Consider the following 25256-nt stretch of genomic DNA (forward strand, 5'->3'; position numbering starts at 1 on the left):
AGCGAAGAGTTTTTAAAAAGCAGTCCCACATTAACGAAAGTTTGAGGTAGTGGTCTGCAACACTTTTTCAGCATGCCAGCAAGTTGGGAACAGAGAAGTGGCAAAACTGCAGCAGCACACTCATCCGACAAGTCAGGCTCGTTCATTTCTGTCAACATATTATATGATATTTGGGGGATCAAGTCCTTCTGACTGACTGATTGATTGAAAACTTTATTGAGTGCATGGGAGTTCTCGGAGTTGTGGGTGGTCCGCCTATTCCGGCGGCCCAGTGGCCTGCGCCGCAGCGCAGGCCACTGGGCGACCAGTCCACTGCGAACCAGTCCTCGTTGTTGGTCGGGGTCCTCGCTGTGCAGAATGGCCTCCCACTGCTCCAAATTGAGATTAGGAAGTTTATCGATAAAGGGATTTAATTGGTATGCCCACACCATGTGAAAAGCTGTAGCTATTTCTCCACAGTGTGGGCACTCTGGTGTGTGCAGTGAGGGGTACCATTGGTGGAGTTTAAATGGTGTAACAAGAGTGTCTGTCTGTAGCCAGTGAAGGGTGTGTTCTTCTGCCTCCTTCTGACCCTCCTTCTGAAATGTCTCTTCGCTTTGTCAAGTAAACTTATCCGTAGTTGTTTGTTTTGTAACCAAAGTGTTTTTTTTTAATATATATTCATTGCAATATGAAATCCCTTGCTGTGTTCTTGTAATATTGGATGTTTTGTTTGTCACACCTTATATTGTGTCCAAACTCTGTCTGCATGAATACAAGCTGTCTAGGGGACAGTCAGGTGACCACACGTGTCACCTTTAGCGCTCTTCACCCAGACAATTTTGTCTAAATCCTAATAAACTCAAACAAACACCGGCGCGGCCAATACTGTTTATTTTGTCGGTTCAGTAATAATGATGACAGCAATGAGTTTTTTTTGTGCAGTGAAATCAGGTTTTGCTAGCCTGTCTGTTGGTAACTACGAGCGCACGTAACATTTTTTGACGACACCGTTGCCAGAGCAACGAACCCTTCTTTTTCTTTTCGCTGCCACACCGACCACGTTATCTTGCCGCCCACCTCATGCACGTCGATTTCGCCTGTGACTTGTGTGAGTCCAGTATTTTTTTTGGCCTACGAAAACGTGCCGCCTCCTGTAAAACGGGGGAAGTTTTCAACGCTGCAAGAAATGTCTGCAATCATCGCTGAAGCTGAAAAAGGCAGAAAGAAGTCGGACATTGCGGAGCAATTCAGCATCCCATGCAGCTCACTTTCTAAGATTCTGAAAGCCAAGAGCAGCATCGTGGCGGCACTTCGGAACGGCGCGCAGAACAAGACGGCAGTGCCGGTTTACAAAGACGTCGACAAAGCTGTAGTCATGCCTTGTTAATAAGGACACTTTGGTTTCCGCACATAACTGTCCAGAAAGCGAGTCGTCCATAATAACGAATTGCAGTTTTTTTTAACAAAAAACAAAAAAACGCTAAGGATAACGTCTGCTTTAGAGCATAATATAGGCCAGTGAAGTTGGCATTAGGTGCTACAACATTATCCGAGTCACCGTTATGCTTCAAATGCGATACAATCGAAAGTATTGTAATGCAGTTGCATAATGTTCCATGGCATTTCATTAAAAAATTCAAATTACTTGACTTCTACTTTTCATCTACGTATTGCAATGTGTTTTTAACAAAAAAAAAAAAAAAACGCTAAGGATAACTTCTGCTTTGGAGCATAATGTAGACCAGTGAAGTTGGCATTAGGTGCTGCGAGAACATTATCCGAGTCACCGTTATGCTTCAAATGCGATACAATCGAAAGTATTGTAATGCAGTTGCATAATGTTCTACGGCATTTCATTAATAAATTATTTGACTTCTACTTTTCATCTCCCATAAACCCCTGCTACGTATTGCAATGTGTTTTTAACAAAAAAAGAAAAACGCTAAGGAAGTCTGCTTTAGAGCATAATGTAGGCCAGTGAAGTTGGCATTAGGTGCTGCAAGAACATTATCCGAGTCACCGTTATGCTTCAAATGCGATACGAAAGTATTGTAATGCAGTTGCATAATGTTCTACGGCATTTAATTAATAAATTATCTGACTTCTACTTTTCATCTCCCATAAACCCCTGCTACGTATCAGCATTTAGTCAGCTGAAAGTTGCTGAATGCATTTTCTACAAGGTGCAAGCTGCTGTCTGAGTTTTCTTAAGAGTGAATTCATGCAATACAAAAAATCGTAATGTGCATCGACTACGTAACTTCAAAATATAAAAAAATTGAAGCCATAAGCGAAAAGGGCAATCAATCTGTCATTAGTACTACATTTACGTCGTGCCTGTCAACAAAGTCTAGAAGAGAAACTATCTGTGAAGCAACGTAATGATTTGATTTTCATGACTGTCCATAACGATGCGACGAAAATACATGAACCCTAATAATATTTGTGCATTTTCTCCTTGTCCAGTGTTTCGACAGTGAGTTTCCATATAACTGCATAGAAAAAGTTTGGTGCCTAGAAAAACTGTCCATAATTTGAGTCGTCCGTGTTAACAAGGGTCGTATTGTATATCAATGGTTCCTCGACAAGAGACCGAACAAAATGCCTTTGTCTGGAAGCCTTCTGGAGCAGATTAATTTCACGTCCATTTTGGGGCACGATAACTCTAAATCGGCTTAAACATCCGGTGCTCGCCTTAAAGTGCAACCCTGCATCGTTGCCAAGGTGTTCTTGGGGGAGTCTGCGAGCGTCGATACTGTAGCAACATCGTAATTTATAACGCGGATGAAACTTGCTTTTTGAAGCGAAAAGCTTCACTAGGCTAGTCAACACTGGGTCTGGCGTGCGTGTGCTCACTTTTAGCCACAGCTGCGCATGCGCGAACTCATCGAGTGACGTCACTAGGAGAGGCGCAGGTGGTCGGCGCAGCCGCCGCCAAGCGCGACTCTGCTGGTCGACCTTCGCCGCGCACTCTGCGCGTGCTTACCGAGTGAACACCGGCGTCCGCTCGGCTTCCTCGTATGACGCTACTGTGCATACCACGCCTTCTCGCCCTCGTTTCGCCCTTAGCTGCGGTGCATCTCATAATGCTGCGAGGTATATATATAGCAGCGCTCGTAGAAAAAATGCAGACCCCGCGTCATGAAAGAAGATCCCAAAGTGGTGGCTTGGAAGTTGGCCCAGAGGCAGCGATTATACAAGAAGCGCAAGGCCAAACGAGCTGCCGAAACGCCAGAAGAGTGGGATGCTGAACCGGCAGCTAGCGAAGACGCCGAACAGTTGCGCAGCAGAAAGGACGAGAGAAATGAAAAGGACAGGACAAAACGAGCGAATGAAATAACTCAGCAGAGAGAGGAACGCATTGCTAAACGGCGACGGCAAGAGGCTCAAAGGCGGATATTAGCCACGCCTATCACCAGTGCCAGCAGCCAACAGAGTGGCGCCGATGACGCCATGGAAGAAGAGATAGACTTCCCGGTGTGCAGACTACATGTTGAAACTTTGTGCATCGCTGAACCTTTTCGCTTCGGATAACCAGGCGTAACCTAAGCTAAGCCATAGCCAATTTTTTTACGAAATCTTGCCATGGACGCAAGCTGAGCAAAATGCGGATGAAAATACTTTTTTGCTCAAATGTGGACAGATCCGACAAGCGTCCCCTCATCGTGATCGGCTTGTGCAAGACGCCACGGTGCTTTAAAGGTAACCCAAAACTTCCGGTCGAGAACACTGCTAACCAGAAAGCTTGGATGACGCGCACAATATTCTCGAGCTGGCTGGAAGCGTTTGATGCGGATATGCAAAAGCAGGGCAGATCTGTCATTTTTTGGGAATACTGCAATTCCCACTACATCAAAGACGTTGTCCTAACGAGCGTCCGCTTGATTTTTTTCCTCCAAACTGCACGTCGATTATCCAACCTCTTGACCAAGGGGGTTATTAAGAGTGTCAATGCTGCGTACCCTGGGAGACTCATCCGGCGGATGTTGTTAAACATCGAAATGAAGCGACAGACGAAAATTGATCTTTTTATGGTGCTGGAGATGCTTGCAGCGGCGTCGACTGCTACTTCGGCCACCCTTGTCCAGAATTGCTTCAGACATGCCAGTTTCGCAGTTGGTCAGCACGCCTTGGCAGAACCGGAAGCAAAGTTTTCCTGCAAGTGGTGACGATCTGCAGCCACTAATTGAAGCATGAGACGCGCTTCACAGTGTCGATACAATGGTGCCGGACGCTGTTCAACTGGCTGACTTTTTGTGTGCGGACACAGGCCTGATCGTGCACGAAGAATTCAGTGACAGCGCTATTATCGCCAGTATGCGCAAATGAAATGAGGACAGCGATGACGAGGATGATGAAAACAAAGCACAAGGAAAGCAAGTAAGCTTGAGTGATGTGCTTGATGCTTTCCTCACACTTTCCTCAGCAACCACGATGATGACGAAGCTATGCATAGCTTATCTAGCTATGATTATCTAGCTGTGAAGCCCGAGTCGTGAAGCTCCTGCATAGCAGTGAGAAGCAGAGCAAAATAAGCGACTTTTTTCATTAAATTTTCGTTCTGGAAAGTAATATGCGTGCTTACTTGTCCATTTTTGTGACAGCAATATTCTTGCGAGAACGAAAAAGTTCTTCCCGGCGGTTTTGTTATTGTGGAGTTCGACTGTATATTGCCGCGACTAATCTATTCTTCGTTCGGCTACCAATGTCGTGCTTGCTTGGCTGACTACATGTTCTGCTATTCTGCGTGTACCAGCCAGCAATCTAACAATTTTTTTTTTCCAAAAAGTAAGTTCATTAGGCAAGTATGTAACTATCTCAAAAGTTAGGCTTTCAGCAGCATTGGAGGCTACATGGGTGAAGGTGTGGCCGGGTACGCTTGGACCAGCTCCTTGGCCCCCTTGGCCACCTCGTAGGCACCCTGGATGAGCTGGCCCCCTTCGAGGCCACCGGACGCCCAGCGCTGCAGCTGGCGTGCACTGGCCACCAGCCGAGAAAGGGCAACGCCCAGCGTGCCTGGTGGCTGGCCTCCAAACAGACAGCCCATGGAGAGCACTGCCTGCAAACACCACATCAGAGCTTGTATTGAAAGCACTGTTTCCCATCAGCAATAGATACTAGTCCCAAGGGGGGAATACTGTATGTACACAAGTTGCAGTCATTTGGAGACAAATGGCAGTGCCTGCAAATTGTTGGCATCACCACCATCAGCCAGACTATACCCACAGCAGAGCCTGTTCCATGTACTTCCGATCAATCCGATCTAATGCTAGCTGCATCCACTTGAACCCTGTGAACTTCTCAACCTCATCCGCCCACCTAATTGTCTGCCGCCCCATACATTTTCTTTCCCATGGAATCCAAATGGTTATCCTTAGTGACTATCGGTTATCCTCTCTTCTCACTACATGCCCTGCCCATTTTTTCTTCCTAATTCCCACTAGAATGTTAATATCGAGTTAATTCTCTGACCCCTTCTGCATGCTTCCTATTTCTTCATGTTACACCTACCATTACCTTTACATTACCATTACCAATGTTACCTACCATCCCAGGAAAATTAGAGGAATAGCCTACTACCAACTGAGTTTATTTCAGAAGACACCATCGTTTTATACACCAATATATACAAGACAAAAACCATTGCAAAAAAATATAGAAATATTGAATGTTGCGACAAAAATCCAGACATGGTATGTTAAAGCAAATGCACATTGCAGCCAAAACAAGGTGCAAAAAAACGAATCCAGATAATCAAAGAGCCAATAAAATGACATTCTCAGTATCTAAACGTGACCATCTAAAAAACCCAGTTCCTGGTCACTAAGCTTTACCGATAACACGCTTTCTGTATATGGTATGCCTCAAGTATCTCCCTTTCTACTCACTCTTTGCTGATAAACAATGCCTCTTCCAGCACAGGTTTGCAGTCTTTGGAATCTCTGAAGTGATCTGTGGTTACTCCTTTCATTATTTTTTTTATTGATCGTTTGTGCTCGTTAGCTCTCTCATTGAAGCATCGGCCAGTCTGGCCAATGTAGACATGCCCGCACTTGAGCGGTATCTGACAGATTACATCAGACTGGCACTCAGTAAAACGAAGCCCAAGCCTGATAGCGCATTTCAGGGGTGTTCGAGTCATAATGGAGTAAATTTTTGCCACCTTAGATGGTGCTGAAAACACCATGTTCACTCCATATCGTCCGCCCATCTTCTTGATGCTGTACGCAAATGTACAGAATTACCGCTACAGGAATCTTGTCATTCAGCTTACATGGCTGCTCACAGCTGGAAGTGCATTTGATTTTTTTGCAGCAAAGATTAGCACACAGCTGTTACCAATAGGCATGCGTAGCCAGCACTGTCCAGTCTTTGAAGCTGGTTGTCAAAGCCAGCTTGCAAACAGTGTCAGCAGGACTTCGAGAGAGCGGCGTGCAGGCAGGTCATGGCTATCCTTCTTTTCATCAGTTTGGAATGGGCACTGCTGAACGGCATGAGGCTTTTTCTGGACCTGGGTTTGTACATCCAGCACACATGATCTTTACCAGCAAAGTCGAACTGAATGTGCAGAAAATGGATTTTGCCCCCTTGAGGCAGTTTCCAAGTGAAGGTAAGGCCTTAAGAACTGACTCTAAAAATGCTAAGAACGTCGCCAATCGCTTCGTCAAGGTTAAAAGATGTAGTCCCATCCAACACAACAAAATAATCAACAAAAACAAAAAATCCATTTAGCAGATGTCCCATTTAGCTGTGCAAAGATGTGCTTGTCAATACAGGATAAAAAGATGTCAGTCAAGATAGGGGTGATAGATGAACCAATGCAGATTCCTGCTTTCGCAAATAGAACCTTTGGTTAAAATCAATGACTGTGGAATGATTGCTGGTTATTCCGAAGGCATTCTGTAGGTTCATTAAAATCAAATCAAATCACCTTTATTTTCAACATTTGACAATAATGTTGACGGTTTCAGAGGCAAAAAGCTGTAGGGACAGCTTGACGAGGCTAGGGAGCCGGTGGTAGGCAGCAGCGACAGCAGTTAAAAAAAAGAAAAAGAAAACATGGAATATCTACTGCTATTACAAAAAAAAGATGTCACACTTCGTCATAAATTAAAAAAAAAAATCAAATAGCACTGCAGAATCTGCATTGGAGTAATGCGAAGGCATAGATGCTGCTGTTGGTCGCTTTTGGTTGCTTCTAGTTGCTTAATTCACTTCTTGTTTACCCATTTTAGTCTTTGGTACTTTCAAATTGCGTGCCAATCCCTTTCCTATGCCCTTTTTCGGCTCTACTTCCAGCTGCGTGACGTCACATCCTCTAATTCACATGATTTCACTTCTTGTTTACCCATTTTAGTCTTCGGTACTTTAAACTTGCGCACCAATCCCTTCCTACGCATTTTTCCGGCTCTACTTCTGATTGCGTGACGTCACCCATTTTTCCTATGCTCATTTTCGGCCCTACTTCCGGTTGCGTGACGTCACTGCCTTGACGTCCTCCTAACTGACTGCCCTAACTACTTTAGCCTTTGGTACTTTCAACAATTTTGCCTCAAATTAATTACCTAATTAACTTAATGGCCGGATTATTTTTACGCACACATTGTGCCGCCCTCTATTGACTGACACCACTTATTAACCTCTATCGCTTCTCAATTACTCGCAACTGCTGCGAACACGATTATGCGATTTTTGCCTCTAATTAATTATCTAATTAACTTATTGGCCTAATTAGTTTTTCGAACACAACATTACCTCACCCTCTATCGATTTACACCACTCATTAACCTCTCGCACTTCTCAATTAATCACAACTGCTGTGGACAACTTATACATTTTTGCCTGTAATTGATTACCTAATCAACTTATTGGCGGTTATTTTATCTGCAACAACATTACGTTACCGTCTATCAATTGACACCACTCATTAACCTCTACCACCTCTCAATTACTCACAACTGCTGTGAAAACGATTTTGCCGACGCGGTCTGCGGACAGAAATCTGTGAACATAGCGAAGTAATGCTTTCGCATTAATAAAAGGTGAAGTCAAAGTATGAAAAATATAAATACGTTATACAAGGACTAGCGTTTTTATACACACAATACAACAACAAAACTGACAATTTCACACATAAAAGACACTATTAACTTTGCAATGTATTTTACACATTGTACCACTTTACGCCAGAAAACAGCAAACACAGGTCACTCTATGAACATTGAACGCAAAAATTTGCGTGTCATCATAGTGTTATAAAACTGGATAAATTTAACTTATTTAGTAACAATTACATGGCTTAATGACTGTAAATGGTAATTTGTGCGGTGGTGTGGAACCACCCAATTTTTAAGGGCACATGTTTTTGAATTATTGCAGCGTAACGTTGCACCTGAGAGTGTCATCAAGAATTTCTTATACTTTTTATTAGCGAAGTGAAAGTGGTAGAGGAGACGGTAGCTATAACGAGACTGGATATTGACTATATAATGCTGACGAAATAGCTCAGCTGAAGGATGTAAATAGGGTACATTGTTTTTTTATTAGTCTTCCCCTCATACTAATGTGCAGTAGTTAAGGTGTGAACGAAAGAGGACGTGGTAAATTAACAGTTTAACGGAGATCGGAAAGAGATCACGTATCTGAAATAAGGCACCTACAGCAGATGACAGTTTTTTAGCAACCTGTTCATAATACAACATTTTGGGCGAGTTGGTTACATACATTCATTATTACAGCGCAAAGACGGACGGGACAAGAGGAGGATACAACAGCGCTGACTGTCAACTAAATTTTATTCGAGACCAGTAGGAACACCACCATTAGGAACACCACAGGAACACCACGCGTACAAATTTCCGAATCAATCACTACGGTGTCTGCCAGATAACATGGAGAAAATTGAGCATGCTGTAAAGAACGGGGGAAGCCTTAAAGCAGTAAAAAAGAAATTGGGCATAGGCAAAAACCAGATGTATGCGATAAGGGACAAGGTGGGCAACGTCATCACGAATACGGACAAGATAGTCGAAGTAGCCGAGGAGTTCTACACAGATCTCTACAGTAGCCAAAGTAGTCAGGACCGTAATGCGATTGGCGGTAGGGAAAAACAGTCAGATGTTCCGTCAGTGACGAAGGACGAGGTCAAGAAAGCACTAGAAACTATGAAAAGGGGGAAATCAGCTGGAGAGGATCAGATAACTACAGATTTGTTAAAAGGACGGGGCCACACTCTATCGCCCGGTTTGAAAGTCACTACACGGTGGCGGTGATCGTAACGCTGGGCGTCTTGACCTTGCTGTTTCCGGATGCGTGCCCTCGCCAGCTGTCGCGCTTCTTCTGCGCGTTGAGTGAACTCCTCGGCGCCAACTTCGAGGTCACGGCCATCGTGGGGCAGCATGGCTTCGAGCATTGTCGAAACTTCCCGGCCATACAATAAGGAGAACGGCGTCATTTGTGTTGTTTCCTGCTGCGCCGTGTTGTACGCAAAGGTGACGTATGGCAGGACGTCATCCCAAGACCGATGTTCAACATCCACGTACATGGACATCATGTCGGCTAGAGTTTTGTTCAGATGTTCTGTCAAGCCATTAGTTTGTGGATGGTAGGTGGTTGACCTGCGATGGGTAGTGCCGCTTAGTTGCAAGACAGATTCTAGTAGCTTGGCAGTGAAAGCAGTGCCTCGGTCCGTTATTATAACTGTCGGGGCGCCGTGCCTCAGGACGATGTGTTCGATGAAAAATTTCGCTGCCTTGATTGCTGTACCGCGCTGGAGAGCCTTCGTTTCAGTGTAACGCGTGAGGTAATCTGTAGCGACAATTATCCACCTGTTGCCTGAATCAGAAATTAGAAAAGGACCCAACAAATCCATACCAACTTGTTCGAATGGGTATCTTGGCACTTGAACAGGATGCAGTAAACCGGCCGGTTTCACAGGCGGTGTTTTCCGTCGCTGGCAATCATGGCATGTCCTCACGTAATGTCGTACTGCGGCCGCAAGGTTTGGCCAGTAATAACTCTTCTTATTTGCATTTGACTCAGTTGAAACCTCGGCGGTGATGCAGGCATTGCGAAATCAGGGGGTAGACGAGCCGTACGTGAAAGTGCTGGAAGATATATATAGTGGCTGCACAGCAACCATAGTTCTGCATAAAGCAAGTAACAAGATTCCCATAAAGAAAGGTGTTAGGCAAGGAGACACAATCTCCCCAGTACTATTCACAGCTTGTTTAGAAGAAGTATTCAGAGACTTGGAATGGGAGCAGTTAGGGATAAGGGTAGATGGAGAATACCTCAGTAATCTGCAATTTGCCGATGACATTGCCTTGCTAAGCAATTCGGGGGATGAACTGCAAATAATGATTGATGACCTAGACAGGAAAAGTAGAAAGGTAGGCTTGAAAATCAATATGCAGAAGACTAAGGTAATGTTCAACAGCCTCGGGAAGGAACAGCAGTTTACATTAGGTAGCGAAATACTGGAAATAGTAGGCGAATATGTCTACTTAGGACAGGTAGTAACCGCAGATCCGGATCATGAAAAGGAAATAACAAGAAGAATAAGATTGGGATGGAGCGCATTTGGCAAGTACTCGCAGATTATGACTAGCAGCTTACCGGTATCGCTCAAGAGGAAAGTATACAACAGTTGCATCTTGCCTGTACTCACCTATGGGGCTGAAACATGGAGGCTAACCAAGAGAGTTCTACTTAAGTTGAGGACAACCCAGAGGGCTATGGAACGAAAAATGGTAGGGTTAACATTAAGAGATAGAAAGCGTGCAGAGTGGGTCAGAGAAATAACTCAAGTTACCGACATTCTAGTAGAAATTAAGAAGAAGAAATGGACATGGGCAGGACATGTAGTGCGAAGAGAGGATAACCGATGGTCGCTGAGGGTAACAAACTGGATTCCAAGGGAAGGAATGCGTAGCAGGGGGCGGCAGAAAGTTAGGTGGGCGGATGAGATTAAGAAGTTCGCAGGGGTCAAGTGGATGCAGCTAGCACAGAACCGGGTTAAGTGGAGAAATATGGGAGAGGCCTTCGCCCTGCAGTGGGTATAATCAGGCTGATGATGATGATGATGATGATGATGAACTCTTCTTAATTCCGGCCAGAGTTCGAGCATACCCCAGGTGACCCGCGGTGGGCTCGTCATGACATGCCTGTAAGATTTCTTTGTGAAGAGACTCTGGTACGACGAGGAGGTAATCTCTTCCCGTCGGAGCGAAGTTGATCTTGTATAAAACATTGTTTCGCATGCAAAACAATGAATGCGTTCTGGCAAAGAGAACGGGAGCTTCTGTAGAGCGCGCTTCCAGAAAATTGGTAAGTGTTGCGAGAGCCGGGTCGTCACGTTGCTGCTGCGAAACAGTGAGCGCGTCGACGGCTGCGATAAGGGGGAAGTCTGGTCTTCCCGCGCAGCCTCGACAGGTGAACAGGACAAGCAGTCGGTGTCGTGCTTACGTCCAGACTTATACACGATGGTCATGTCGAACTCCTGTAGCCGTAAACTCCATCGTGCAAGGCGTCCGGAGGGGTCTCGCAAGTTCGTTAACCAGCACAAGGAATGATGGTCACTCACAACCCGAAAGTGTCGGCCATAAAGATAGGGTCGAAATTTCATCACCGCCCATACAACAGCCAGAAATTCTTTTTCGGTGGTGGAATAGTTCGATTCGGCACGGGACAAAGTCCGGCTGGCGTATGCGATAACTCGCTCGGCACCGTCTTGCCACTGGACGAGTACAGCGTCTAGACCCACGTTTCTGGCATCTGTGTGGACCAGAGTCTCGGCATTCGCATCGAAATGGGCAAGCACAGGTGTTGTCTGCAAGCGGTGTCGTAACTCGTCGAATGCCTTTTGCTCTTCGTCCGTCCAGGTGACATCATCCCGGGTGAGACGTGTCAACGGAGCGGCAATGCGCGAAAAGTTTTCAATAAACCTGCGGTAATAGGCGCAGAGGCCCAAGAAACGGCGAACTGTCTTCTTGTTACTTGGAGTAGGGAATTTGGTGACGGCTGTTGTTTTAGCGGGATCGGGACGAACTCCTCGATGGCTGATGACGTGGCCTAAGAACAGGAGCTCTTCATAGCCAAAGTGACACTTTTGTGGTTTTAACGTGAGGCCGGCAGATCTGATAGCCCTTAGCACAGCGGAGAGACGTTGGAGGTGTTCCTCGAACGTTGATGAAAACACAACGTCGTCCAGGTAGACTAGACAAATCTGCCATTTAAGACCAGATAGAACTGCGTCCATCATTCGCTGGAATGTCGCTGGAGCGGAGCACAATCCGAAAGGTAGGACTTTGAATTCATAAAGTCCGTCGGGCGTGACAAGTGCTGTCTTCTCGCGATCACGTTCATCGACTTCAATCTGCCAGTAACCGCTCTTAAGATCAAGCGATGAAAAGTAGCGCACGTGGCGCAACCTGTCTAATGAGTCATCAATGCGTGGCAGTGGGTAGACGTCTTTTTTTGTGACCTGATTGAGCTTACGGTAGTCCACACAGAACCTTAAACTTCCGTCTTTCTTCTTAACAAGGACAACAGGCGAAGCCCAGGGACTCCTCGATGGTTGTATGACACCGTCATTTAACATCTCGTCTACCTGTTGAGCAATGACTTTGCGTTCCCGCGGTGACACTCAGTAGGGGTTCTGTCGGACTGGTCAGGTGCGGTCGTCGGTTATTATGCGGTGCTTGGTCTAGGGCGTCTGTTTGACCGCAGAGGCGGCTGAGAAGCAGTCTTGAAACTGAAAGAGTAGCCCGACGAGTCTGTCCTTCTCTGCCGGTGATAGAGCGGGATTCACATCAGGGTCGAAGTTGGGCGTTTGGCTGGCATACGTGTTGGTCTTCTGCGACACCTTCAAAGTAGGCTACCGTGGTGCCTTTAGCGATGCGTTGCCGTTCGTTCCCGAAGTTCGTAATCAGCACGTGCAGATGAACTGTACTGCGTGCAACACAGACTCCATGATGTAACAGAAGCTCTGTGTTCTGTTCGGCAACGCCGGCAGCACAGGACTGGTCGTCGCACCTGACTGTGACGAGAGCAGACGAACGTGGTGGCATGGATACATCCGCGTCAACGATGCGTAAAGGTGCGTGGCGTCGTTCGGAGTCAGTGGTTGTCGTTGCAGGCGTCGAAAACGTGACAGTACGGCGAGGAACATTAATAATGGCCCCATGCTCACGTAAAAAGTCCACGCCGAGTATGAGGTCCTTGCAGCAGTGCGGCAGGATAAGAAAAACGGCTACAAAGGCTGAATCAGCGATGGTTACTCGAGCAGTGCATCGTCCGATCGGCGTCATAAGGTGACCGCCAGCAGTACGAATTTGCGGCCCAAGCCATTCAGTTTTAACCTTAGAGAGCCGATTTGCGAAATTCTTGCTTATTATTGAAAAGTCTGCTCCGGTGTCTAACAAAGCGGTTACTGGGTGTCCGTCGACGAGAACGGAAAGGTAGGCACTGACAACGTAATCGGCTTGAGGTTGATTTGGAGTTTCGGGTTCATGCGGCGGCGGAGGCATCGTAGTTACAGCATCGGGCTGAGTCGTCACGGGAGGGTATTCGGGACATTGATTCCGTTCGTCAGCAACCTGCCCCCCTGAGGTCGCCACCTTCAGTTTGCCCGGTGTGGGCTTGGCGAATGGCGCCTCGGCACATGATTAAACTCATGGCGGCCGGGTGACGTGTAGCACAAGGGAGAAGACTGTGTACTGTCGCTCGAAGAGGTTGCCCGGGTTGCCAGATATTCTTCGATTTCTGGAGGGCATTCGCCGACCCGGGGACGCGGGGAATCACGGGCAAAACCCCGAAGACCGAGTTCACGGTATGGACAACGACGGTACAAGTGGCCAGGTTCTCCGCAGTGGTAGCACAGCGGCCGTTGGCGAGGAGTGCGCCAGACGTCTGCCTTTCGAACTGGTTGCTGCATGACAGGGCTCTGCTGGGATGGCGGCTGGTAGAACAGCGGCTGAGGAGCGGACGGCTGCATGACGAGGCTCTGCTGGGATGGCGGCTGGTAGAAAGGTTGGTAGAACGGTGGCTGCAAAGTGGGCGGCGGCTGTGCTTCGAAACGAAGCTGCTGCGCAGGAGGCACTGCTGGCCGATGAAAAGCCACTGCGTAGTTAATAGAACGTGGCTCCGACAGTGACTCAGGCGGTGACAATGTTTGACGTATTTCTTCCCGCACGGCTTCGGTGACAGCCGCGGCAGTCGGGTTAGGCGATCCAAGATTGAACTTGAGGAGCTCCTCGCGAACTACCTCGCGGATCAGCTCACGCAGAGAGTGATAGTCAGTGGGCCCGTTCAATGAGGCCACACTGCTGAAGAGCTGACCACAGGCAGACTCCGTGCGCCGGTATCTTTGCTGCAGGGCTTGCTCAATGAGGGTAGCTTCATTGATGAAGTCCGCGATGGTTTGAGGTGGACTGTGAACCAGACCAGCGAAGAGGGGTTCTTTTACGCCCTGAATCAGGTGGCGCAACTTCGCTGATTCCGTCATGTCGGGATCAGCCCGTCGGCAAAGACGCGTCACGTCCTCAGCGAACATGGCCACACTTTCGTTAAGTAGTTCACACGAGCTTCTAGGAGGCGGCGTGCACGATCACGGCGGTCGTGGCTGGCAAAGGTTTCCCGCAGCTGCTGGCGAAAGGAAGCCCAGTTTTGAAGACTGGCCTCCCTATTCTCATACCACGTTTTAGCACAGTCCTCAAGCGCGAAATATACATTGCGCAGCTTCTGAACCGGGTTCCACTGATTAAATTGAGCCACTTGCTCGAACTGGTCGATCCAGTCGTCGACATCTTCCCCAGTACCGCCATGGAAACTGGGGGGGGCGTACGAGACTGATGAAGCAGCAACTGATGCTGACTTGCCTGGGCTGTTCGTTATTCCATGACATTAGGGAGAACGTTTGAAACAACAACAACATGAATTTTAATTCTCCAAACTGCACTCACTATGGATATTGTTCGGCGAGCGTCTCCATGAACTATGCACCGCACTGCTCCGTAAACGCTGAGTGTCTCTTGAAGGGAACACGCGCACGAGCGTCTCTCTCTCGCGCCACCCACCGAGCACACCACAACACACGCGCACACAATTGTACCCCGCGGTGAAAAATGGATGGTTCCAGTCCGTGTACGTCCCTCCCCCGTTGTAAGTGGGATGGCCCAAAAGTCGTGCCGTGAACGCTACAGTAGCGGAGGTGGCACCCGGAATATTCAACATCCTCCCCGCCGAATGAGCGCTAGCTCATTAATTTCTGTCTTCCAACGGGTACAAAAGTACAACCTGATAAACCAATCATACAGGATCGCGTTCTTCCATCTCGCCCAGTAAACGCCTCCGTGATGCGGCCATTTCTGCGCCTGTTGGATTTCGAATGCGCAGAGCAGGCCCTCAAGTCGATCTTTTCTTCGATCACAGTTGCGAACAAAGCGTCACATCCAGGCTGTGACTCGCTGTAGGCGATTTAGTTTGCTGAAGCGCTTAAATTTTATCACCGGAAGAGGTGCTTGTGCTGCGATTGTTACTGGGCTCAGCAGACTGAGGGGATCGAAGATTCTCGCTATGGCCTGGATCACGAAGCGTTTAGTGTTCCTGTTGACAAGAAGAAGCTCCAGCTCTTTGTTTTCGCTGTCCCACTCGAGCCCCAACACTCTTGCCATGGCTGAAGTCGTTGTCGCAGTGTCAGCGCAAGTATTTCCAACGCCGTCAGCATTCAACCGTTGCTGTAGGAGTTCGTTGTTAGAACTCCACTTTCTTAGTTTCAGTCCTGTTGAGTTCATTATTTGCTGTGCCTCCTCATTAAATTTTGTCGCCTCTTCCGTGTAGCTGACTCCGGTTTGCAAATCGTCGACGTACAGGCAGCTGCCTAAGATTTGTGCGGAGTAAGAGAGGTCCTCGGAGACGTTAGCCAGGTGATGTCGTATGGTGGCAGCCAACATAAAGGGACTACTTGTGGTGCCAAAAGGCACTCTTGTCATGCGCCAGACCTCTATATCACCCTCTGATGAGCCCTCACATGACGCAGAATACCAGAGGAATCGCAGTGCATCGCGGTCCTCACTTTTGATGCCAATCTGAAGGAAGGCCTTTTCGATGTCGGCGGTCAATTCAATTTTGTGGCATCGAAAATTCAGAATAAGCTGCAGCCGGTCGGGGTTTAGGCTCGGGCCGGTGCTGAGGGCATCGTTAAGTGACAAGCAGCCTTGTGCTTTCGAAGATGCAACGAACACTATGCGAACTTTGGGGGTAGAGCTCTCTGAACGGAAAACAGCACGATGAGGCATACAATACACTCGAGACGAGGTGCTGTCGATTTCGTCGGCTGGAACCTTTTCAGTCACAAATGGCTGCATCATAGACCATTAGTCTGCTCTTGCTGAGTCTCAGACGCGCCTTCAACCAGGCCAGGCGTTCTCTTGCTACAACTTCGTTGCTGGCTAACCCTTGGTCAAGTGCCTTCCACGGGAGGCTCGCTCCGTATTGCCCATCGGTCAAAGTCAGAGAACGAGTGAAGTCTTCTCTCACCTGCGGCTCCTCGCTTCCAAGTAGGCAGCTGCTTGAGGAGATACCAAGGCTCTCCAGCTCCCGGAACGCTCGAAGTTCGTCTGGCAGGTTGGCGTCCATGTCACAGACGCTGGTGCGCAGAACGGCGATGGTGGAACACGACACACCTGAAGCAGGCAGTGGTATCGGTCCTTGCAAGGTCCAGCCGAAGTCAGTCTTGAGCGCAACCAATGCCCCTTGCACTCTCCTTACTTCTGCGTGCCTATTAGAATTTCGATGCCTTGTGTGAATAAGCGAGTTGGTGACATCCGCTAATTTCAAATCAGCCACCTGACTCATCTCAACAGCGTTTTCTGGAAGCAGCAGTTGGTCGGAGCAGATTTCGAGGGCTTCGACGCTGTGCTCCTTGTGGTCGTACTGGCTTCGTAGCCGGAGCTTCACTCGGCGTCGTTTTTTCTTTATAGCGTTGGTCGAGCCGCCGAAGGGTAAATGGTCACTTCCTCTTCACCGATCACCTCAAGATCCAGTATTCGCGAGAGCTTCTCTGTTATAAACGATCATTGACTGCCTCCGTCAAACCGGCAGCGTGCGAGGAGTTTTCTTTTCGGTCCGTTGACCCACACCTGCGCCGTCTGCAGCAGCACGGCGTTTTTATTGCTGTTGCTAAGAGATGCTGTTGAGTGCAACCCAGTAGCGGTCTCGCCCTCGGCGTTCGGTGCCGGTGGATTACAAAGCGAGGTGATGTGTCGTCGGCCACACTTCGCGCAACGTAGTGTCCAATTCTTACACTCTTTTGTCATGTGTCCCTTCTCTGCGCATTGGTAGCACCTCCCTTCCTTTCGCAGTTTTCTTTTCTTCTCATCAATTGATATCGGAGCATTGCAATCTGCAACCTCATGCCTCTCTGAAGCGCAGAAAGGGCATCTTTCCTTGCTCAATTTGGCACCCACCTGGAGGCTGGCCGCTGAGCCCTTGCCATAGACGCTGTTGGGACGCCGTTCACTGGCGCATTCAGGTCGCGTTTGCTGAGGAGCGTTCGTGCTTTCTCCGTGCGCCTTTTCCCTGCTCTCCACAGCCAGGCGAACTGATTGCAAAATGGTTTGGAGACACGAGCTGTCGAGCACGTCCTTGTCTGCACTGTGGGCCTTATGGTACTCCACAGCCCATTCGGCCGGCAATACCCGAAACAAAGCCGCGCACAGCATCGCACCATAGCTGTCCGATTTGACACCTAAAGTTTCAAGTCCTGCGATGTTTCGCTGAACATGATCGTGGAGGCGTCGCAGCGCGTTCACGTCACTGAGAGCTCTAACCTGGGGAAGGTTTAACAGCTGCGTAAGGTGATCTTGCACGAGCACGTCCTTACGCCCGAAACGCTCTTGGAGTGTCTTTACAGCGTAGTCGTAATTCTTCTCCGTCGCTTGGACGCCGGTCAAAGCGGCCGCCGCCTTTCCTGTCAACGCTGTCCGCAGGTACAAGAACTTTTCTATGCTGGTCAAGCCGTTATTCTCGTGGACTGCTTGCCGGAATTGTTGCCAGAACGGTTGCCAGTCGAGCTTGTTGCCGCTGAATTTCTGAAGCTCCAGCTTAGGCAACCTCAGTGGTCCCGAACGGGCAGTAGACGATCAAGACGCGGTTTCTTCGGCATTTAATGTGCTTGTTGCACCGTTAGAATTTGTTTCACTGAAACGCCGAAGCTTTGTCCGCATTCGTGTCATGAGAGCTTGGCACTGACGAACGCCTTTGTATTCTTCCGCGAGGCCTTCGTCACTCACATGCGGCTCAATCAAGGCATCTAACTGTTTCAAATCTCCTGAAACAATGTCCAACTCATCTGATATTTCCGCGAGGAGGTCTCGTTGCTGGGGGCCGAAGTCATCAGCCGTCGTTAGTTGCTCAAGCTCCTCGTTGAGTTGGTTCAGTTCGGCGCGCGTAACTTCTCTCTTTGTTTGGAGACGCTCCATCGCTGTCTTCCATTGCAGTTGGAACGCTGTTTTCAAGTTGCTGTTTTCTTCGCTTACTCCCGGGTTTCGGCACCAAAAAATATGTTCGTTATTCCATGACGTTAGGGAGAACTTTTGAAACAACAACATGAATTTGAATTCTCCAAACTGCACTCACTATGGACACTGTTCGGCGAGCGTCTCCATGAACTATGCACCGCACTGCTCCGTAAACGCTGAGTGTCTCTTGAAGGGAACACGCGCACGAGCGTCTCTCTCTCGCGCCACCCACCGAGCACACCACAACACACGCGCACACAGCTGTACCCCACGGTGAAGAATGGATGGTTCCAGTCCGTGTACATCCCTCCCCCGTTGTAAGTGGGATGGCCCAAATGTCGTGCCGTGAACGCTACAGTAGCGGAGGCGGCACCCGGCATATTCAACATGGGCCACATAGGCCATTGCAGAAGTCTCTAACTGCTGGTCAGCTGGCGTCGGTTCAGGTAGAGGAGCGAATTCCGGCGCCAGACCCCGGAGGCGACGGCTGCAGCGATGTACGGGTGTAGATACGAGCGGAAGCCGGTTGGGACTCGATGAGCGGCTGCGAGAGGCCCGAGACATGTAGTTCAAGGCCTCACCTCCACCAGTGTCACGTAGCCGTTTAGGCCCGTAACCAGAAGGTTGGGTTTTAATGAGGGGTTGAGCTAGCAGGCGCAGAAGAGTAGGTTGTGTGTGTGTAAAACCTTTATTCGGAGGAAGCTTGAGGTAGCCGGAGCAACCTCACGCAAACACTAGGTGGGCTCCTCATTACAGGAGCCCATTGGCGACCGCTGCGGCTCGGGCTCGGTGAACCAGGGCCTTCTGGCTTGCCAGATCAGAGCAGCCGAGCAGGGCTGCCTCCCAGTCCTCCCGGGTGGGGTTGGGTTTGGGGGTGAGGTTCGGGGTTGACTGACATGCCCACACCATATGGAAGATGTCCGAAGACTTCTCCGCACAGTGCGGGCACTTTCCTGCACAGGCAGGATCAAAGTGTTTTAAAACTGCCGGGCACAGCAGCGTTTTGGTGTAAAGGTGGAGGAGTGTGCGTTCCTCCACCTTTGTAAGACCCTTACAAGGCTTAGGATAAATTGCATGGCCGAATTGAAATAATTCAATAATTTCTCGAAAAGTGAGAGCCGGATTGGGTTCGAGATCCGTATCATTTGGGTCTGAAGGCATTGCCCGGAGAGTGAGCGTGCGGGCGGCGGCGGCGGCCGTTTCATTGCCTTCAAGGCCTATGTGAGCTGGAGCCCATACAATCGTTCGAGACGCGGGGGCCCCGAGGTAGTCACTGTTTTGAAGGATGCGGTGCGCAAAGAGAAGAATGTACCCCTGTTTAATATTTCTGCAGGCCCCTCTCGAGTCGGTGATGATGACTCGTGAGTCCTTGTCTGCGGCGGCTAACGCGATGGCAACTTCTTCCGCACGTGTTATGTCTTGAGCTCGGAACGTTAGGCCATTCACCGCGATTTTTTGATGGACGACTGCGGCTGTGTACCACCCCCCATGGTGAGGGCCGGAGGCGTCCACGTAGAAAATTCCGTGTTTGTTCCCATAGTGACGGGCCAGTGCCTCCGCCCGCGCAAGGCGCCTGCCACTGTGGTCGTCACGTGTCATGTTGGCCGGAAGAGGGCGTACGTGCAGGGCGTATCTCCAGATTTCAGGAATGCGTACGCGCTCTTCCGTAAATGTTGGGTGGTGGATGTGTAGTCGGGCTAATAGGCGGCGTCCCGACGACGTTTTTGAAAGTCTTGTGTATTGATTAGTCAAGTGCGCCTCTCGGAGCTCCACGAATGTGTTTATCATCCCCAGACCCATAAGACGCTGGTTGGATGTGTTGATTGGGAGATCGAGGGCACGCTTGTACATCTTTCTGAGAATCACTTCGAGAGCGTTCTCATCAAATCTGCGCAGGTGGAGGTAAGGAGTCGAGTAGAGTACTCGACTGGTCACGAATGCATGCGCCAGCCGCAAAGCGTCTGTGCACCGTAACCCCCCGCGTTTGTTGGAAACCCGGCGCACCATCCGGCCCACCTGGTCCCCCACCTTGCGCAGTTTTGCTAGTGTTGTACCAGCCCGTCAATGTTTGTGGATAAGGAGACCAAGTACTCTAATCTCATCGTGTTCGGGTATTGGACCGCTGGCCAGGGATAGTTCCATTTTTGTGGTGCACTTAGGCGACGGGCGAATGTGCACAAATTCGGATTTGGACGGTGAGCATTGAAGGCCGCAGCGGCGGGCGTAAGAGTCTACGATCTGCGCCGCTTGCTGCAGGTTAGCCTCAATGTCTCCAACCGATCCGTGTTTGGCCCAGATGGTTATGTCGTCGGCGTACAGCGCGTGCTGGATGCCTTCGACCGTCGCCAACTGAGCCGGGGGTTTCATCATGGCCAGATTGAAAAGTAATGGCGAGAGGACCGCGCCCTGTGGGGTGCCTCTCGTTCCCAGTTTATATGGGCCGTGTTCTTCGTCTTGTATTCGGATGAAAGATTGCCGATCTGAGAGAAATTGCTTGATGTACTGAAATGTGTTATGTCCACAGTTCGTCTGGGAGAGATGTTGCAGTATGATTTCGTGTGTGACATTGTCGAAAGCCCCCTTCAAGTCAAGGGCGAGTACTGCCTTATCGTTGAAGGGATAGGATGTTCTGCTTCAACTCGACCGAGAAATTCTCAACCCTGTCGAAGAGTAGGTTCGGAGCACCGAGAGACGGCAGCTAACATCAGCTTCTTCTCGAATGCCACGGGGCACTTCTTCGAGTCCGCGCACGAGGGGAGGGTATTTTTGCCGGTCGTGAACGCGCAATCACGTGACACAAAAGTGACGTAGAGCTACTACGTCAGTTCTGCGTGTCCTGTCGACGTTTTTTTTTTTTCTTTTTTTTTTTTTCTACTGGGGCAGTGAGAAAAGCTCTTGGCCGTGGGAGCGCGGCTTCGAGCTGGCGGAGGGAGAGCATCTAGCCGTCCGCAGGCTATCTTCTTTATTTTTTTTTCCTGTTAGTAGGGAGAGGTTGAAAGGAGGGGCGGGTAAAGCCCCTCAATAAAGGGGTGGGCAGGCTAGCCAACGTAGACAGAGTGGTTTCAAACGACTGACGGCTTGGAGCTGCCCTCGGTAAAGCAGTAGGCACGCTTGCTTCCTTTCTTCTTTTTCGCTAGCTGTGAGGTATGGGCTGGTTTGGCTTGAGAGGCAGCGGGGGCAGTGCTGAAGATTTGCTGTCGTTTGCTTGGCTCAATCAGCCGCTTTTGCACCTTAAAAGTTACGCCTCAATTATGTACATAAAACAACTATATATATATGTAGTGACGTATCCGCAAGCTAAGTAACATCTTGTATAACTTCACAGCTTAATTCCAAACATCAACGTTTACGTGCCGCAAGATGCTGTAAAGTTATTTGCTTTTTGCCACTAAAAAACTGCATGTGTGTGGGCCCCCGTGCGTGCCAATATTTCATGCGCAGGTACTCAATATATCTGAGGCCCTGCATAAGGTCAGTACTCTTGCACGTTTTCATTGTAGTGAGGAAGCAAACTCACAATCTCTGCAGCGCGCTGCGAAGAAGCAGACTTGCGACTCGAAGTCCCTGCGTCGCTTCGAATACCAGCTCTAACCCCGCCAGACCACCGGAAGAGAACGAAAGCAAAAGACTGCGAACGCACAAAATCTGCGCTCACTCATTCCCCCGGGGGAGGAAAATTCTGTTTACTGCTTGGAGCCATGGGGGAGGGAAGAAAACTGTGTTGGAGGAGGAGCCATGGCGTGGACAACAACTGCCGCGAGCGCTTCCTCTTACAAGCAAAAAAAAAAAAAAAAAGAAAGACTCCGCGAGATACGCGTACGTGACGTGTAGGCTACGTCACCTGTGTGTCACGTGATTGCGCATCGTCGACCTGCAAAAACATCCTCCCGCGCACGAGACTCTCGATGAGCAGCCGCCTAGCGGCTGCTGTTGCACACGCTATATTATATATATATACATATATAGCCCGAAGAAGGTGAACGCATGCACATGTCTTACATGGTAAAACAGAAAAAACAGACAGAAAACACAGACTCAGACGAAACCTTCTTATAATCACATATTTTTTAGTAAACTATGCTCACATCCACATATGATAGGAGTGGTGCTGACGCACATGCCCCCTCTCTCTCTGATAAAAATGGCTTCTGCCAGTTCGCGAGGTGACCTACCTTTACTCTTAGTTAGAATTCTAATTTTGCCAAGTCGTGATTCAGTGTTTTATTTATTTATTTATTTAGAGATACTATCAGTCCAAGTAGGGCCACGATAGGTGAAACCTCGGCAGAGATGCACGCATTGTGAAATGATGGAGTAGACTAGCCGTACATGAAAGTGCTGGAAGATATATATAGTGGCTGCACAGCAACCATAGTTCTGCATAAAGAAAGTAACAAAATTCCCATAAAGAAAGGAGTTAGGTAAGGAGGCACAATCTCCCCAGTACTATTCACAGCTTGCTTAGAGGAAGCATTCAGAGACTTGGAATGGGAGCAGTTAGGGATAAGGGTAGATGGAGTTATCTCAGTTATCTGCGATTTTCTGATCACATTGCCTTGCTAAGCAACTCGGGGGATGAACTACAAATCATGAATGATGACCTAGGCAGGAAAAACAGAAAGGTAGGCTTGAAAATCAATATGCAGAAGACTAAGATAATGTTCAACAGCCTCGGGAAGGAACAGCAGTTTACATTAGGTAGCGAAGTACTGGAAGTAGTAGGCGAACATGTCTACTTAGGACAGGTAGTAACCGCAGATCCGGACCATGAAAAGGAAATAACGAGAAGAATAAAATTGGGATGGAGCGCATTTGGCAAGCACTCGCAGATTATGACTAGCAGCTTACCGGTATCGCTCAAGAGGAAAGTATACAACAGTTGCATCTTACCTGTACTCACCAACGGGGCTGAAACGTGGAGGTTAACCAAGAGTGTTCTACTTAAGTTGAGGACAACCCAGAAGGCTATGGAACAAAAAATGGCAGAGGTAACATTAAGAGATAGGAAGCGTGCAGAGCAGGTCAGAGAAATAACTCAAGTTACCGACATTCTAGCGGAAATTAAGAAGAGGAAATGGACATGGGCAGGACATGTAGTGCGAAGACAGGATAACAAACTGGATTCCAAGGGAAGGAAAGCGTAGCAGGGGCGGCAGAATGTTAGGTGGGCGGATGAGATTAAGAAGTTCGCAGGGGTCAAGTGGATGCTGCTAGCACAGAACCGGGTTAATTGGAGAAATATGGGAGAGGCCTTCGCCCTGCAGTGGGTATAGTCAGGCTGATGATGATGATGAGTGGTTACATAAGACCTAATATGAGAAAAGGAAGGGTACAAAACATTGCAAAAATACTGCAAACAAAGCATCGCTAGGCGTGGTATCCAAAAATCTAATTAGAAACGGGATGGCAATACCCGTACAAAATGCATAATACTTAAACATGCCTGAGGAGATGTTTCTTAACCAAATATGAGAACACAACGAACAAGGAATGTAAAGCAGTGTAACAGTGTACTACAGTCGAACCCGGATATATCGAACTCGAAGGGGATCGCGAAATAGTTCGATATATTGATAATTCGATATACAGGAATCGGCTTGGAACGACACTCACGACTGCGAAAGAACGATACCGTATTTGTCACGTAATCAACTCACTCGCATAATGAACCCACCCTCCACTTTTGCGCTCGAGAATATGGAAAAAAATAAAAAATCGCACTCACAAGCAAGCGATTAAGCGATCTCAGCGACGAGCGGTAGCGACAGAGCAAAAAATTTCTAGCTTGTTGGAACTGCGTCCCTTCCCTCTGCTGTTCCAGCCACTGTGGGAGCTCAAAACAAGGTTTCTGTGTCGCCGCGGCAGAAATCGCCAGTGTTTTCAGCTTTCGCTTGCATGTCACACTCCGTTTCGGTTGTCTCATCCACAGCTCATTTCTTGGCAGCGTGCCAAGATGCTGCGCAGCGATAACGATCACTGCGGCGTGTTTATCTTTTGATAGCCCCTGCGGCCGCGGGGAGCGAACTTGGCAGACTGCCCATGATGGCTTGATTGCACAAGCCTGGTTCGATTTATCATGCCGCGCTTGAGGCGGGCGTAGTCTACTGCCACAAAATCATTGGAAAGCTTGATAAAGTAGCTGCAAATGCTGTTTGAAGGAGAAAATGCTTAAAGCCGGTGTCATGATCGCAGCTGACCGCGTGCTTTCGTTGATTCATACATGCAAGGATAAATGACTTCCGCAAAAAAAAAAAAAAGAAAAGCCGCTTCGTAACTCCATATCTTACGCTACGCCACGCTACAGCACAACGATAAAAATAGACGACTCTCGCAAAAAAAACAAAAAAAAAGACAAAGACAGATCTGTCGCTTCTTAACTTCCGCAGGCACCATAGCCACATCAGCCACCGCGCGCAGAGGGTTCGCCACACACGCTGGAGAAAGCGTCCGACGTTCTGTCTGAAAATGGGCTGAGCTGGCTTGGCGCATGCGTAGCGCGTGCTACTGCGAACGAAGGCCGGGAAAGAGGAAGGAGAGAGATAGCTCGGCAAAAGAATGGGCACACCCTTGCGCTTCGCTCTGTCGCATTTTTCCCCTCTCGTTCCCATCGGTTCTCTCTGGTTCATTCCCGCACACGGCTTACAAACGTCATACGCTAGCGCGCGGGAAACGATAACAGCAAATGCGCGCGCCTTTAGGGAATGGCCGCGGCGCTGTCCTAGCCGAACTGTCCCCTCTCATTATCACATCACA

At 48.7% G+C, this 25256-nt stretch overlaps 1 protein-coding gene across 3 annotated transcripts in view; it reads right to left on the reverse strand.

Annotated features, from left to right (window-relative positions):
* Window positions 1–855: 855 nt before the first annotated feature.
* The window catches only part of Git (ARF GTPase-activating protein GIT1), a 267395-nt gene continuing 242994 nt past the window's right edge, over window positions 856–25256 (reverse strand). For 2 of the 3 annotated variants that reach the window (XM_084580679.1, XM_084580677.1), the window contains one exon: window positions 856–5041. In XM_084580679.1, coding sequence (XP_084436805.1) covers window positions 4816–5041 — 226 coding nt within the window. In that variant the 3' untranslated portion in view covers window positions 856–4815. Of the gene's footprint in view, window positions 5042–6352; window positions 6494–25256 lie in introns of those variants that run through there. The other variant, XM_084580678.1, reaches the window with a different exon arrangement.

This window comes from Amblyomma maculatum, chromosome 10 (genome assembly GCF_055883805.1).
Source record: "Amblyomma maculatum isolate TAMU_Amacu chromosome 10, ASM5588380v1, whole genome shotgun sequence".
Lineage (NCBI taxonomy): Eukaryota > Metazoa > Arthropoda > Arachnida > Ixodida > Ixodidae > Amblyomma > Amblyomma maculatum.